The sequence below is a fragment of the Eptatretus burgeri genome, chromosome 9, assembly GCF_056783735.1.
Source record: "Eptatretus burgeri isolate ZD-2024b chromosome 9, Ebu_testis_v1, whole genome shotgun sequence".
NCBI lineage: Eukaryota > Metazoa > Chordata > Myxini > Myxiniformes > Myxinidae > Eptatretus > Eptatretus burgeri.
Genome location: NC_140969.1, coordinates 103,442,299 through 103,458,577, shown reverse-complemented (window position 1 = coordinate 103,458,577; position 16,279 = coordinate 103,442,299). Strand labels below are relative to the sequence as shown.

The 16,279-nt window shown below is 41.8% G+C and overlaps 2 protein-coding genes across 5 annotated transcripts; both read left to right on the top strand.

Moving 5' to 3' along the window:
- Positions 1-494: 494 nt before the first annotated feature.
- LOC147020802 (ubiquitin carboxyl-terminal hydrolase 17-like protein 5) lies at positions 495-8,821 on the top strand. Its single transcript, XM_085893816.1, has 8 exons — positions 495-589; positions 6,587-6,654; positions 7,258-7,328; positions 7,518-7,600; positions 7,805-7,916; positions 8,153-8,293; positions 8,438-8,491; positions 8,702-8,821. Exons 1-8 carry the CDS (start codon positions 495-497, stop codon positions 8,819-8,821), a joined length of 744 nt encoding a protein of 247 aa, XP_085749942.1.
- LOC147020801 (uncharacterized) lies at positions 7,811-15,737 on the top strand. 4 transcript variants are annotated; one of them, XM_085896427.1, is made up of 7 exons: positions 7,811-9,129; positions 9,266-9,514; positions 10,150-10,405; positions 10,970-13,154; positions 13,393-13,634; positions 13,956-14,057; positions 14,835-15,737. In XM_085896427.1, exons 1-4 carry the CDS (start codon positions 8,981-8,983, stop codon positions 10,976-10,978), a joined length of 663 nt encoding a protein of 220 aa, XP_085752553.1. In that variant the 5' UTR covers positions 7,811-8,980; the 3' UTR covers positions 10,979-13,154; positions 13,393-13,634; positions 13,956-14,057; positions 14,835-15,737. The 4 variants fall into 4 exon arrangements, with proteins under 4 accessions (XP_085752553.1, XP_085752554.1, XP_085752552.1 ...); XM_085896428.1 differs by having other exon boundaries at positions 9,269-9,514; positions 10,970-13,634; XM_085896426.1 differs by having other exon boundaries at positions 10,970-13,634.
- The last annotated feature ends 542 nt before the right edge of the window (positions 15,738-16,279 follow it).

Here is a 16,279-nt window from a genome sequence, read left to right as displayed (position 1 = left end):
CAACAGTGACAAGACCCCCCATTGCGAACCAAACACCACCAAATGTGGGTTTTCCTTTTGGCTTTCTGGATCTACACCGGTGTGTTGTTGAACTCGTACCGTGATATCATGGAGTTGATGCCAAATATATGTATATGACACCATATTTTGGTTTTGCTTCCTGCAGATGATGATCACAATGGGAGACATGTTCCCACACCTGACCATCACACAACAGGTGAGCTCTCCTTGGAGTGGGGAAGAAGTCGAGGCATTGGGGCAGGTTTGAAGAACGGTGGTAACACTTGTTTTTTGAACGCTACGCTCCAATGCCTGACGTACACAGCACCCTTGGTGAACCACCTGCTGTCGGGGAGTCATGGCGATGATGGTGTGTACCTCGCCCTGTTCATCTATATCTTCACTTAGTTTCTCTACCCTACAACCATAATCATTCAGTGGCATGATCATTAAGTTTTTGTTTTTTTATCACGTGCAGGTGAGCACACTTCATCATGCACATTGTGTACGATGCGCCAACACATCATCAAGGCGATGTCAGACACAAGGGCACCGTTCCTTCCATGGCCCTTCATTTCACGGCTCCAAAGTGAGTACAATGTGCCCCGACGAGAGTGAAACACCATCATTAACGGTGTTTGGTGGAGTTATCATCGTATACTGCAGTACTAGCTCGTGTGCACCGGAAAGAAACGTCACAGGGAGATTCATTGATGCATGAATAATGATCCACACATCCTGATCGACAACAACTCCATCATAGTCCCCTATACTCACCACCAAGACCCCTCCATCCTGGGAGTTGTTTGACCGTTTTAAGATTGCAGGTTTACAAATGCATCATTCTGAGGGTGTGAGAATGAAAAAACTGAAACCGATCCTTTTCCCGCCTTTTCCCACAAATCCTTGTGGGTGTAAAGTTTGAAATATTTTCATTCCATGTTTTTAGTTTACTGGTAAATACCCACTCCCCCAGGAGGGAATTCTGTTGTTCGTGAAAGATCTCACACAATGTTCGTGCACAGCCCCTCCTTAATTATAAATATTATACTTGTACCCCCCTTCCTGCTCCATATAAATTATACTTGTGCCCCCCTCCCCCTCCATAAAAATTATATTTGTGCCCCCCTCCCCCTCCATAAAATTATACTTGTGCCCCCCTTCCCGCTCCATATAAATTATACTTGTGCCCCCTCCCCCTCCATAAAAATTATACTTGTGCCCCCTCCCCCTCCATAAAAATTATACTTGTGCCCCGTTCCCCTCCACAATTATGCTGTGCCCCCCTCCCCTCTTTATTGCAAATTCTAGTTGCCACCACTTCCCCCTCCGAGATTCTGTTTCTATATGAATGCCTTGTACACCCCCCCCCGGGAAAGGTTAAAGGTTAAACGTTCCTGGTGGAGCTTTTCCTGAATCATTGACGTCACACTTGGAGAACAGGACTTTTATGCTCTGCAGCACTCGACCTCCACGATCGTGGCATTTCAGGGTTTTCATTTTTCAATTTTAAACCTGTTTCAGCCAAATGGACAAACAGTAATATAAATGTTATTGCAAAGTGATCAATTACATGTTAATTTATGTAATATTCCCATTAACATGCGAGTCGTACATTTCAACAACTCTCTGTGCACACAAGGCAGCTCCGTACAATGGTTACCCGAACATCGTCCTGAGAATGGAAGAAACTTTCTTTCAAAGAAACTATTTCATTGACACCTGTGATTTTAAAAACAAATACACATTTATATTCCGTTGTGGAATATAACACTTTGGAGAAAACATCATGCTATCTCAACGTATGTTGAAGGAGCCATGCATGCGTCCGGTGTGTGCTGTGTGTGTGCGAGTTCGACCCGTTGGTGGGACAGTTCAGCTGACTGTGACCACAAATTCTATATTTTACACTTTAGAGCCCTCTATAATTTACACTTTAGAACCCTCTATAATTTACATTTTAGAACCCTCTATAATTTACACTTTAGAACCCTCAATAATTTACACTTGAAAACCCTCTATAATTTACACTTTAGAACCCTTTAAAATTTACACTTTAGAACCCTTGATAAATTACACTTTAGAATTTACACTTTAGAACACATGAGAATTTACACTTCAGAACCCTCTAAAATTTGCACTTTAGAACCCTCAAGAATTTACACTTTAGAACCCTCTATAATTTACACTTTAGAACCCTTTAAAATTTACACTTTAGAACCCTTGATAAATTACTTTAGAATTTATACTTTAGAACCATTTGGAATTTACACTTTAGAACCATTTAGAATTTACACTTAAGAACACATTAGAATTTACACTTTAGAACACATTAGAATTTACACTTTGGAATCATTTGGAATTTACACTTTAAAACCCTTGATAAATTACACTTGAGAACACTTTAGAATTTACACTTTGGAACCATTTTGAATTTACACTTTAGAACACATTAGAATTTACACTTTGGAACCATTTGGAATTTACACTTTAGAACACATTAGAATTTACACTTTGGAAATATTTGGAATTTACATTTTAGAACCATTTGGAATTTACACTTTAGAACACATTAGAATTTACACTTTGGCACCATTTGGAATTTACACTTGAGAACACATTAGAATTTACACTTTGGAACCATTTGGAATTTACACTTTAGAACCCTTGATAAATTACACTTGAGAACCCTTTAGAATTTATACTTTAGAACCATTTGGAATTTACACTTTAGAACACATTAGAATTTACACTTTGGAACCATTTGGAATTTACACTTTAGAACACATTAGAATTTACACTTTGGAACCATTTGGAATTTACACTTCAGAACACATTGGAATTTACACTTTGGAATCATTTGGAATTTACACTTTAGAACCCTTGATAAATTACACTTTCGAACCCTTTAGAATTTACACTTTGGAACCATTTGGAATTTACACTTTAGAACATTAGAATTTACACTTTGGAAACATTTTGAATTTACACTTTAGAACCATTTGGAATTTACACTTTAGAACCATTTGGAATTTACACTTTAGAACACATTAGAGTTTACACTTTGGAACCGTTTGGAATTTACACTTTAGAACCCTTGATAAATTACACTTTAGAAACCTTTAGAATTTACACTTTAGAACCATTTATATTTACACTTTAGAACACATTAGAATTTACACTTTGGAACCATTTGGAATTTATACTTTAGAACACATTAGAATTTACACTTTGGAACCATTTGGAATTTACACTTTAGAACACATTAGAATTTACACTTTGGAACCATTTGGAATTTACACTTTAGAACCATTTAGAATTTACATTTTAGAATACATTATAATTTACACTTTGGAACCATTTGGAATTTATACTTTAGAACCCTTGATAAATTACACTTTAGAACCCTTTGGAATTTACACTTAAGAACACATTAGAATTTACACTTTGGAACCATTTGGAATTTACACTTTAGAACATTAGAATTTACACTTTGGAAACATTTTGAATTTACACTTTAGAACCATTTGGAATTTACACTTTAGAACAATTTGGAATTTACACTTTAGAACACATTAGAATTTACACTTTGGAACCATTTGGAATTTACACTTTAGAACCCTTGCTAAATTACACTTTAGAACCCTTTAGAATTTACACTTTAGAACCATTTAGAATTTACACTTTAGAACACATTAGAATTTACACTTTGGAACCATTTCGAATTTACACTTTAGAACACATTAGAATTTAAACTTTGGAACCATTTGGAATTTACACTTCAGAACCATTTAGAATTTACACTTTAGAACACATTAGAATTTACACTTTGGAAGCATTTGGAATTTACACTTTAGAACACATTAGAATTTACACTTTGGAACCATTTGGAATTTACACTTTAGAACCCTTGATAAATTACACTTTAGATCCCTTTAGAATTTACAATTTAGAACCATTTAGAATTTACACTTTAGAACCCTTTAGAATTTACACTTTAGAACCCTCTATAATTTACACTTCTGAACCATTTGGAATTTACACTTTAGAACCCTTGATAAATTACACTTTAGAACCCTTTAGAATTTACACTTCAGAACCCTCTATAATTTACACTTTAGAACCCTCTATAATTTACACTTTAGAAACCTTAATAATTTACACTTTAGAACCCTTTATAATTTACACTTTAGAACCCTCTATAATTTACACTTTAGAACCCTCTATAATTTACACTTTAGAACCCTCTATAATTTACACTTTAAAACCCTTAATAAGTTACACTTTATAACCCTGTAAAATTATCCACCAATCATCCATCATCGATCATCCGTCCATGAAGTTTTGTGTCCGTGATGTTTACAAAACCGTTGAACTTCCATATTGTAGATATCTGTTCCTCAGGACATTATCCCAACGTGATGAGATCATGGCTGTGATTGGCTGATTTTTGTTGCCCTTGAAACCATCTCAGTAACTTGGCTTGTGCACGTGATGTTTCAAAAGCAGTTCAAGATTTAGCTTTCATTCCATAATGATCGATTCCTCATACCACCCAAAAGATGGGGGACCGAGAGTATCAGCTCCTTGTTTCTCTTAAAATTGTGATGGGTTTCTGTGAAGTCGGTGATCACTTTATTGGGCAACAGTGAGCCTTACGTATTCCACTGTTTCGACGTGGGAATGCCCATTTGCTTTTCTGAATGGGAGGAGGGTGAGAGTAAAGATGTAACAGCTTTGGAAGGGGGAGGTTGAGGATCTGGGGCTGGGGGGGGGGGGGTGGCAGTGAATGAAGAGGAGACAGAGTTGACAGGGGGAGGTAGAGGTTTTTTTATTGAGTTGTCACAATTGTGTGTGTGTGTGTGTGTGTGTGTGTGTGTGTGTGTGTGTGTGTGTGTGTGTGTGTGTGTGTGTGTGTGTGTGTGTGTGTGTGTGTGTGTGTGTGTGTGTTTTGTTCTCCTTGCACAGTTTTAATTCACAGATTGCTTTGATTTTATGATAAATGGATTTTAAGATCATTTCGATTGTTGTTTGGAGAGATTGTTGTTTGAATGGTTGCAGGTATTGCACAACATTTTGTTCAAGGTAATCAGGAAGACGCGCACGAGTTCCTCGGGTTTCTCTTGGATGCCATGCAGCGAGATGATGCGTGAGAGCTTCACATCCTCTTCCTTTTCTATCCATTCTGTTTTATGTTTTATCCACTTCTATGAACCTAAACTTTGCCAGGTTCATGATTCCACAGCTGGGAGATCTCAATGTGATCCATTGTGTCTCCCTCTCCCTTTTCATGGACATATTTCGTGTTTATCAGTCACGCTGCGAGGTCACCACCATTTTGTCACCTTTGCTTTATGAATAAAGTCAGCACAGCGATGTTTAGTTTGATACAAATATTTTCGTGACTTCCAGAGATGGGGGACATGGGAGGGGTGGAGGTGGGGGGTGCAGTGTGGGGTCAATTGTCCCTCCTGCCTTTTGGAAGGGTGGGGGTTAGGGTAGAAAGTTCCTCATGACACGAACCCCCAAACAGGTCTGAGGACATTGTTGAACGAACAGAGAGTGTAAGATGTTTGTAAAATACATCATATCCTTTGACTACCAATAGTTTTATCATCACACCTCTTTCAGAACCTTGATGAAGCAAAACTCACAAATTTCTCAAAAGGATTCGCTGATTCCACTTTGTCCTGGATTTAATCCATTTTCACTGTGATAACACACCTTTCGTATCCTGACAGTGAACGACGCCACCTGACAACCCCACAGCCGCCATCGAGTTAGTAGGATAATGAGAGTGCCTTGTGGTACACTACCACTATTTGATATGATTGATAATTCCCAATATGGTGAGTAATTAATATAATCTTAATGAACATGGGTGTGATCATTTTTTGGGACCGTTCGGTGTGAAACAGCTCCTGGAGCACTTCCCTTTTGATCGTGAGTGTCACGATCCATGTTTCATTTGTTCACCACATTCTAGTTGAATTCGACACCTCCATTTCTTCTTGAATTTGTAACTTGCTATTTATCTCCAGATATTTATCTTCCACCCTTAATCAATCAAGGGAAGGAAATGTTTGTTGTTTTTTTTGGGAAGTGTTTTAGGTCCCATAAAAACTATACCGGGGAGCCCTGCAAGTAATGAATCAGACAAGACAATATGGGAATGATCGACGGAGAACTGTCGATAGTGGAGGAGTTAAGATGTTAAAAGTACTAGAGTAGTTGTGGGTTGGAGGGTGGAGAGGGAGGATATGATGGTCAGGGTGCACACATACATGATAAGTAATGAGAAGGGAGTACAAAGACAGACTAATTCTGACATCGAGTATGTGAGAGTAGAGAGGGATGGACAGCGTGACCAGTCAGGGTTGGTTTGTGGTTGAGCTCGTGGTGGATCCTGATGTGGTGGCATAATGTTTGCTTTTTGGGATTTATTGCTAACTTCATCCCCATCCCCAGGGATAAAACTCAATAAACACGAATACTCACTGGTGAGTACGTAACCAGCTACACTCAGACCCCAAACTCAGTGAGTTCATGATTTACTGTTTGTACATTTATCTTTTGTACTTCACAGCCTCTGTCAGCATTGCTGTTCGTCCAAGGTGATCAGTCGGACATTTGAAGGGTACCTACAAACACAAGGTGAGTCCATCACAATGAGTGGATCAAACGTCTTGCGGCCTTCTGTGACCAACTGATCATGCACACATGAGCACCCTGTAATGGTAAATACCACATTGGGTACCTGTACAGTATGGCCGCTTTTATTTGATTGGAAGGGGATCACATAACACAGGTTTTATTGTGTGCCACATTATTTATTTGTTCAGTTTTGATGAACTCCATCTTGGTTGTGCTTTAATCCGTTGAACACATTTGAATCACTCTCAGTGAACCTGCCAATCTCTTGGTTAGAATTCCACTCCACGTGTGTGTGTGTGTGTGTGTGTGTGTGTGTGTGTGTGTGTGTGTGTGTGTGTGTGTGTGTGTCTGTGTGTGTGTGTGTGTGTGTATGTGTGTGTGTGTGTTCTCATGTTAGTTAAGGACTAGTTGATGCCTATAATATATATTTTGTATCTTTTGACAATGATAAATGGGTTTTTAATCCCATAAGGTACAAACTGAAACTCCTTGACTATGAGGTCGAACCAGTGTGTTGATGCACAAGTGTAGGCTCATGGAAGAGTGAAACAACAGTTATCACATTCTCTGTGTTGTGGTAACCATTGTCCGTTTCTCCATCAGTTGAGTGTTTAACTTGCCATCACAAGTCGAACAGGAACGAGCCGATGAGGGACGTTCTCCTCGATATTGAGGTTGGGATTCAGTTTTTTATAAAATATTTTTTCCGTTTCGTTTTACTCGCCGTGCCGTGACCTGGTGCAGGTAGACAAATGTAAGTGATAAATTAAATAAATCTGGTGGTGGGGGGTGTGCTCGAACTTCACAATAATGATCGTGTGCTGATTCCATGACCTTTGACCTATTTCCCTGTCCTTCCACAGAATTTTTCGGGTATCGAGGAGTCTCTTCAGCATTTTTCAAGGAGAGACGACCTGTTTGGAGACAATGCTTATTTCTGTGAATGGTGGGTGCACCTTTCGTCTGTTGTTCCAAATGTTGATCTGCATTGTGCAGGGAAAGATCTTTAAAACAATGGAAACGTTTATCAAAGTTATCTGTCTCTTAAAAAACAACTTTTCTGGTGACAGATCACCACGTGACCAGAACCCCCTGTGTTGTTTATATATCTCATGATCACGTTTGATGGGATTGTGGTGATGATTTCCAGGTGCAACTCAAAGAGACCTGCCACAATGGCTACCACAATTTACGACCCACCAAACGTCCTCACCTTCACACTGAAGAGGTTTTCCTGTGTCACTGGGGGAAAGATCTCAAAGGTACGTTTGTCCTTATCTGGAACACCTGTACACCAGGACACTTACACGATCGGATGTGACTTTTGTTTCTGATCCAAGACCTCATCAAGCCCCATTCCACAAGGTGCTCACTACGTCACCAATTTCACCTCTAAAATGCTCGATACACCTGGTTAGAATTCGGCAATGACTTTCTGATTTGGACTGAATTGGTGTTTGAACTTTTGACCTCCAATGACGTGATTATTTATCCACAGAACTTCCCATATGTTGAAAAGCTGAATCTTCGTCCCCACATGTCACAACCAGACGGGCCTCCAATATACTACTTCCTTTATGCTGTTCTCGTCCATCATGGGAAAAGAAGTTGCAAAGGTCACTATTTCAGTTTTGTCAAGGTGAGTGATCCACGTGAGACCATTATCTGCTGCGTGACCTTGTTGTGTCCAATAGGATGTACAGCAGCCCTCCAGGGCGAGGGGAACATGTTCTTCAGGTTACGTGATTGAATCACATTTTGATTATCCATTGTGACCATCCAGATGGAACCTCAGTTCATGAGTCTATTGAGTGAACAATGGACAACATTTGATCAGGTCATGAGGAACATTATTAGTTGTTGAGTGTTCAGTCCGTTCTTGGTTTTATCCATCATAGATGTAAAATGGCGTGAAACCAGGCGATCTCATCCTTCGTACGATCCTTCACAGAAGGGTAGGTGCCGCCAAAACATCATCTCTTGTGTAAGTAAAACAATGGGTGGTTTTAATTTACCTTGCCAATCGGTGTGGAAATGTGGAGTTCAGACTGAGTATCGACACAATGACTCGCCCAATGTAATGAAGTTCCAAATCCCTGACAATGGTACAGGCCTCACACTCTTGCTCTTTGTAAAAGATAAGCTTTACGTTTCTGCTCTGCAGTGACATTGAGACTTATCAACTTTGCCAGGCCATTGTCACCACCACCACAAACTACAAATATGAAAGGAGTGAATTGTTCTTCGATATGTTGAGCTTTTGTCACAATGCAAGGATGATATTTGATGCATTTCCCCACAGGTGAGTCACGGCACCTGGTTTAAAATGAATGATGCATTCGTGAACAAGGTGAACGTGACCGAGGTGATGCACCAACAGGCTTATCTCCTGTTCTATGTGCGGTCACCTGACGGTCTTGATGGGAATACAGGTACAGAAGGGCAGAATTCAGAAGATGTGAAGCTCCCAACGAGGTATGTGAGTGTGTAAATCATCTCTCGCAATAATTTATTTATTTCATTTGTTTTTAATTCCCGTCTCTGTGAGCTGATGTTTCCATGTATCAGTTTCCTTTTTCCGTAAGCCTGCCTTGGTCCACATGTCTTTCAGCAGTATCAAGCAAACAAAGACCCTTCCACGCATCAAGATCAAGATCAGGAGAAAGCATTTACCAACACTCCCAAGTGTGTGCCAACACCATGCCAACCCCATACCAAGGGTACAGAAAGATCTGAACGGCACCAGCACTACTTGTAAAAACAAAAGGAAAAGAAAAGAGACACATGATGGAGGAGAGGCCAAGAGGTTGTGTCGTGGAGATGCCAATGTGGGACGTGGTGACGTTTCTTGCCAAGAGCTGTGAGTCCCCTTTCTAACTCCATCACTTTGTGCAATATCATGATATCGGAGCATTATGGGAGGAAGTGCAGGAACTCCCTTGTATTTGTTAATCCTGTAAATATTGATATATCTGTGGATGTACATTTGCATATTAACATGGAAGGATGACAACTTGATGAAGGGTTCATTCGTTTCGGATGCAGTACATGCCTGCTGGGTTACATCATTGCTCGAAGCATGGCTGTTGGTTCGAGCAGGAACTTGTCAATGGTCCAGTGTACCGGTGAGAGCTCACGGACACTTTGTGGTGGACACCATGGGATCTTTAACCTCCACCAACTGATGCTAACAAAGGGGTTAATGAATACCTTCGTCAGCGGTTGCTGGTGATCAGAAGATTCGGTTTCCGCTTACTCTCCACCTCTGCTGTTTATGACTCACTTTATTACTCCTACTCAACACTTCAACACCATCTTAAGGACGGACACGTTCCTCTCGGGGACACTGAACATTTTGACTTTGTAGAGGGAAGATGGCTGGACGAGGTGTGACTCGCTTGGGACTTTAAGATGTGGGGCATCATGGGGCGAGGGGGGTCATGATTTCATCACAAATGGAAGTGACCTTTAACATTCCGTTTCCCTCCTACCAAGGTCTCCATTGGAAATCGCTCCCCAAGAGCCACAGCGGGAGAAGGGCAGCAAAAGGAAGAGAGAGTGTGAGGATGAGGACGAGGAGGAATTGTGGGAGCAGAAGAGTACAAAGAAAAGAGAAAGGAAGAATAATACACTGAGAGGGACCACACACACTGGCGATGGGTCCGGTGAATGCAGTCAAGATGAAGAACGAGGAACGAATGGAAGGTTGTGCCGAGTTCCCCTTCACCTGTCGGCACAACTCGAACACCAGGTGTGCTCCTTCATCAAATATCGTTTGTTGAGCCTCCCCCTTACTTGGGGAAGGCTTGTTGCTGTTGTCGGGTTTGTTTCCGCAATTATCGTCCCCTATTTTAATTGGAACCACAAGTTTCTTCAACCCCTCGGAGTAGTAAACCCCCATTTAGAAAGTTATTATGATCATTATTTTCTTCCTGCACTCCATACACTCGAAATTCCCGAACCGCATCAATTACCGAGCTGGATATCGGAGCCCGCTGGAACTTTTGGAATGAAATTTTATATCAATAATGTGAATGTGAAGTCGGTGGGGTTGATATCATGTCTTTTGATGTTGACCTAATTTTTAAGGTCATGACCTAATGGTAGTAATTTTAATATTTTTTTACATAACTCGACGATAGTTCAGCCGATCGGAATGAAATTTCCCTCCGCACCGAGCTTCGATCAAGGTGTATTCGTTCTCTATTGTCAATCATACCTTTCCGGGTATCATTCCATCAGTCTGGGCTCTGACAGATAATCACATGGTTTTGAGCCTTGTATTGATAGTTGTGGTTGCCTCACCTCATTGCAGCTCACCTGACCTGGCATTTCTACCTTGGCGTGGTGGCAGATTGAGGCTGTTTTACAACAGAGCATCTTTCCTGTCGGGATACAGTGGAGATGCTCGACAAAGCCATCAATGCCTCCTCCACCAAGACTGTATCCTCATGGATTGGTTCACAGGACATGACGTCACTTTTAAAATTTCAATTGTTTTTGAAATGTTTAAGCCTGCATATCCATCAACAATTATTTTAATGTTTTTTTCTTCACATCTTTCTTCTTGTGAACGACTCATATGGATTGCGCTAAAGTTTCATGTCCAGGTTCTGCAGCCATGTTGCTGCCTCAGGTGTGAGTTGGTGGAGAGCTAATCTGCAATCTTTCTCTTTGCAGCCTTTTTGTCATCCTCGTGATGAGTTTCCCAGAGTATGGCTGCATCAATGTTGTAGTCCTTCAGGATGTTGGCGAGGATCTCACAATTAGGAAATGTCAGCCCCTCAACAATGAGTTGGGGGATGTGGAGGAGGGACCTCCTGCTCTAGTTGTGGTCCATGGCTTTTGACCTTGAAAAGGACTTTATTTAGTGCAATGCAATCTCGGGCCCCATTGCTGGGGTTTGTCCCGAGTGCGTCGGTGGTATTGGTCAGTTGATGACATCAGTCTGGGCTCTTTCAGATGATCACATGGTTTTGAGCCTTGTACTGATGGCTGTGGTTGCCTCACCTCATTGCAGCTCACCTGACCTGGCATTTCGACCTCGGTGTGGTGGCAGATTGAGGCTGTTTTACAACAGAGCTTTTTTCCTGTCGGGATACAGTGGAGATGCTCGACAAAGCCATCAATGCCTCCTCCACCAAGACTGTATCCTCATGGATTGGTTCACAGGACATGACGTCACTTTTTAAATTTCAATTGTTTTTTGAAATGTTTAAGCCTGCACATCCATCAACAATTATTTTAATGTTTTTTTTGTTCACATCTTTCTTTTGGTGAACGACCAATGGGGATTGCGCTAAAGTTTCATGTCCAGGTTCTGCAGCCATGTCGCTGCCTCAGGTGTGAGTTGGTGGAGAGCTAATCTCCAATCTTTCTCTTTGCAGCCTTTTTGTCATCCTCGTGATGAGTTTCCCGGAGTATGGCTATGTCAATGTTGTAGTCCTTCAGGATGTTGGCGAGGATCTCACAATTAGGAAATGTCAGCCCCTCAACAATGAGTTGGGGGATGTGTAGGAAGGACCCACTGGTCTTGTTGTGGTCCATGGCTTTTGACCTTGAAAAGGACTTTATTTAGTGCTACGCAATCTCGGGCCCCATTGCTGGGGTTTGTCCTGAGTGCGTCGGTGGTATTGGTCAGTTAATGACATCAGTCCTGATAACTTCAGAGTGTAAAATGGTTGAATATCATTTAACAGCAGCACCACGTGGAGGTTGTCATCTCGCTCCCTTTTCTTCATTCATGTGTCCTGTGTTTGTGCTGAAAAGCCAGGTGACTTCTCCTGTAAATCGGAGTTGTCCATCGCTTCTTCTTCTCCATCTGTCTCAAACACTAATCTTCCTTCAGGCACACTCACTTTTTCACTTTTACCTTCCTGGCCAATACGTAAGCCCTCTCAGCTTATTCTGCCACGAAGGTTTAGTACGACCTCCTTCGAAGCATTCAGTAACCCAGCTCTTCACCCCAGTCGTGACAGGTGTGAACACTTTTCCAAGAACACTCACGGTTTACAAACATAAATCGTTTTGTACGAAACACACACAAACTGCTCCACATTTCCCTCTCAACACCGTTGGGCTTCCTCTTGCCTCTCACCCCGATCGAGCCTGCACCTCCATCCCCACATCTTGCTCAATCACACTACCTTGCCCCCCTCCCCCACTACCCTCATGATCCCATCGTTGTTCACATTCATACCTTTTCACTCTGGTCCACGAATATCAGAGGCCTACCTGCCTGTCTACCTGCGAGCTTTTCTTCACCTGAGCAAATGCTGTCCTCCTTTCACCTGTAACTGCACATTGAAATTACACCATGTTATAAACACCAGGACACCTCCATTATCATCTCTGTTCCACCAAACGAGATTTTTGTGTTCTTGGAATTGGTTCTTCATTTTGTCTTTGTCTCCTGTTTTGTATTTTCCAAGAGTCTGTGATGGATGCAGATTTCTGGGGATCATCATGGTGTTTATCTTTCTCCACGAGAGGTTTTCATCGTGAGTTATTGTAACACTCATTTGGTAAAACACTCACTAATTGTTACAACATTGTGCGAGTCCTTTCATCTGAACCTTCCTTGCCATGTTTTCCAAGTGATCGTACAGTTCCCCTTGGAATGTTTGTGACAATCCTGTTTTTCAAAGTTTTTCAGAAGTGAAATGATCTCACAAGATGTCACCTTTTGTACCCCTTCTTGTCATATCCTCGTGTGTTTGTGTAATTCTATTGTTGCAGGTGAACCGCCTGGAAGGTCACGTCATGGAGGAAGGAGTACAGGGATTCCAGCAGGAGGATGTTATAAACATGGTATGAACACCAGGATTGTCATCTCGCTCCCTTTTCTTCATTCACGTGTCCTGTGTTTGTGCTGAAAACCCATGTGACTTCTCCTGTAAATTGGGGTTGTCCATTGCTTCTTCATCTTGTGCTGTGTTCTGATTGAACGTACCTGGATCGGCACCTGCAGAGGAACCCAGGTACGGTTTGAAACAGCAAAGGGTCGACCGTGTGTCGCTCTTCTTTATTTATCGATGTACTTTTCTCAGTGGGATTATTATTTATTTATAAATTACCTTGGTAGGATTTGATTTTTATCCGTAAATGTCGATAAGCATCGATTTCAAATCACTCTCACAGATGAGATTCTTGTGGTTTTAGTATTATGATGCACAAAGCTAAGATGAACTGTGATTGGTCTGGAATCTTTCTTCCTTCAGGATATCTGATCATGTCAGGAGAGTAAATGCTTCTTGAATCATTTTTTATTGGAACTTATTCTTTGTTCTTGCACCATCCAGTGGAATATGCTGTGTCCAGTGTCTTCTATATCTCATTCCATCTGGATGGAGAGACAAGATGTCTGCCGTTCAACATTTGAAAGACGAATGGAGTTCATCCCGGTAAAATATTTCTCTTCTTGCACGTTTTGTAATATCCTTGCCCTTGCACATTCCTCGCTGGAACGAACCAAAGGGGCGCACCACTCACTCCTCGAAGAATGCTCCACTCACTCCTCATGGAATGCTTCACTCGCTTCTCTTACAATGCTCCACTTGCTCACCCCTCATAGAAGCTGTGTTCTCCCTTCTGGAGCTGTGTTCTCCCCTTCTCGGGCTGTGTTCTCCTCTTCTGGGGCTGTGTTCTCCCCTTCTGAAGCTGTGTTTTCCCCTTCTAAAGCTGTGTTCTGCCCTTCTGAAGCTGTGTTTTCCCCTTCTAAAGCTGTGTTCTGCCCTTCTGAAGTTGTGTTCTCCCCTTCTGAAGTTGTGTTCTCCCCTTCTGAAGTTGTGTGTCTCCCCTTCTGAAGCTGTGTTCTCCCCTTCTGAAACTGTGTTCTCCCCTTCTGAAGCTGTGTTCTCCCCTTCTGAAGCTGTGTTCTCCCCTTCTCGAGCTGTGTTCTCCCCTTCTCGAGCTGTGTTCTCCCCTTTATTCATTCCCAAACTCCCTGGACCCTATTTATGACGCAACACTTGGTTCGCAGCTTTGAAATATTAAGCGTCACATAAACCATTGCTGTGATACACAGGTAGATCATGACATCACCTGGGTTTGAATCCCGACACGGCTATAAACTGTCACCCTGGTGTTTCACATGCAGGATATTCATTTCTCCATGTGCTAAAAACAATGTTTTTTTCAGGATAAATGACATTTATATAAAATATCTTGTTTTTTTATAGATTCGCGATCCCTGAGAAGACTCGACCGAACCACAATGTCTCCATCCCAGGATTGAAGCCAAGAGATGTTTATTTTCAAGGCTGTACCACTCCTGTGTGAATCTCCTGACATGTTTAACATGACTACTCGACTGGAATGAAAATTCTCTTCTGGTTATTGCAACACGACGTCAGGTCTGTCTTTTGGGACCGTCAATGTGAACATGTAACTCAGTGCGACCTGCAGCATGGTCGGAATGTCAGCGACAACACCGACCCCCCCCTCGCTGGCCTTGTTTGTGTGGAGGGTGACTGTGTCATCCTGTCAAGACTAAAAACAGCACCTGACAAAGGGCGGATGAGCTTCCTTCAGGAACCAATGACCATCCAGTAAGGAGATGGTGTCTCCTCAAAAAATGTAATTCAGGTGTACTACAGGTGTGAAGTAGTCGCTCTCACTCTTTGTGATGCTGAAGATGTCATCTCCTCGTTTTTTCTTCTGTGTTTCACATTGAAATGAAAGAAGGAATGAAACTCATCTTTGTACATTTATTAACAGTCCAGTGTGTTGAGATGAAACTTGAGTCGGAGACATCTCGTTATTTGATTGGTTCTTGAGTTCTAATCGGTGTTGAGATGATCTTTGTGTTCATGTGTTTAAAATTCTCCAGTTTTGTCTGTTTTCCCCCCAATTCAGTGTTACCTTGATAAGTGTTTTCGTACATTGTTTTCTTTTATATCTTTTTGTGTGAAACATTTCTCTTGAGTGGTTGCGACCAAAAGTCAATGGTTTCGTGTTAACGGATTCACAAAGTTGTCTTTCTTTATTAAAATTATTCTGGTGTGAATTTCCTCTTTTCTCCACTTTTTACTCTGTGCTGAAATGGCCATTGTGTTGTTTTAATAAATACGAAGTTCATGGAATGTTCTGTGTTGTCATTTGTTGTGAAATGTTTTCTGCCTCCTGATTCATTCACAGGTTTTAAACATTGATGGACATTCTCAGTGAGCCAAAAGGTATTTCTGATGTGGTAAACTGATACACCAACCGTGTTGACAGATTTCTCTGCAAAAGTTAACGTCAGGTCAGGCCAGTTATGGGAGCATGCGCCGGAGCAGCATGTCACAGTGTCCACTTTCAGCTCCGTCTGGCTACCCCCCCAAGCAGATGCCTGGCACGTCCCCATTTCCTTGAGATGCCTATCAACCTGGTGCAACCACAACGCACGTGATCAGCCTTTTGGCCTCCTCTACTCACGAGTCCAAAGTGGTGAGCAGGATCAGTGTCGGGAAAATGAGCCACGTGTCCATCCAGCAGCAGGTGACGCTCACGGACTTTTCAGGAAGCAAATCTCATCTGAATCTCTCTCAGCAACCGCTCGTTGTACATAAAGTCTGACCAGCAATGGCCAACAATTCTCCAAAGAAACATGGCACTGAAAGAGTTAAGTCTTCATCTCAGATCT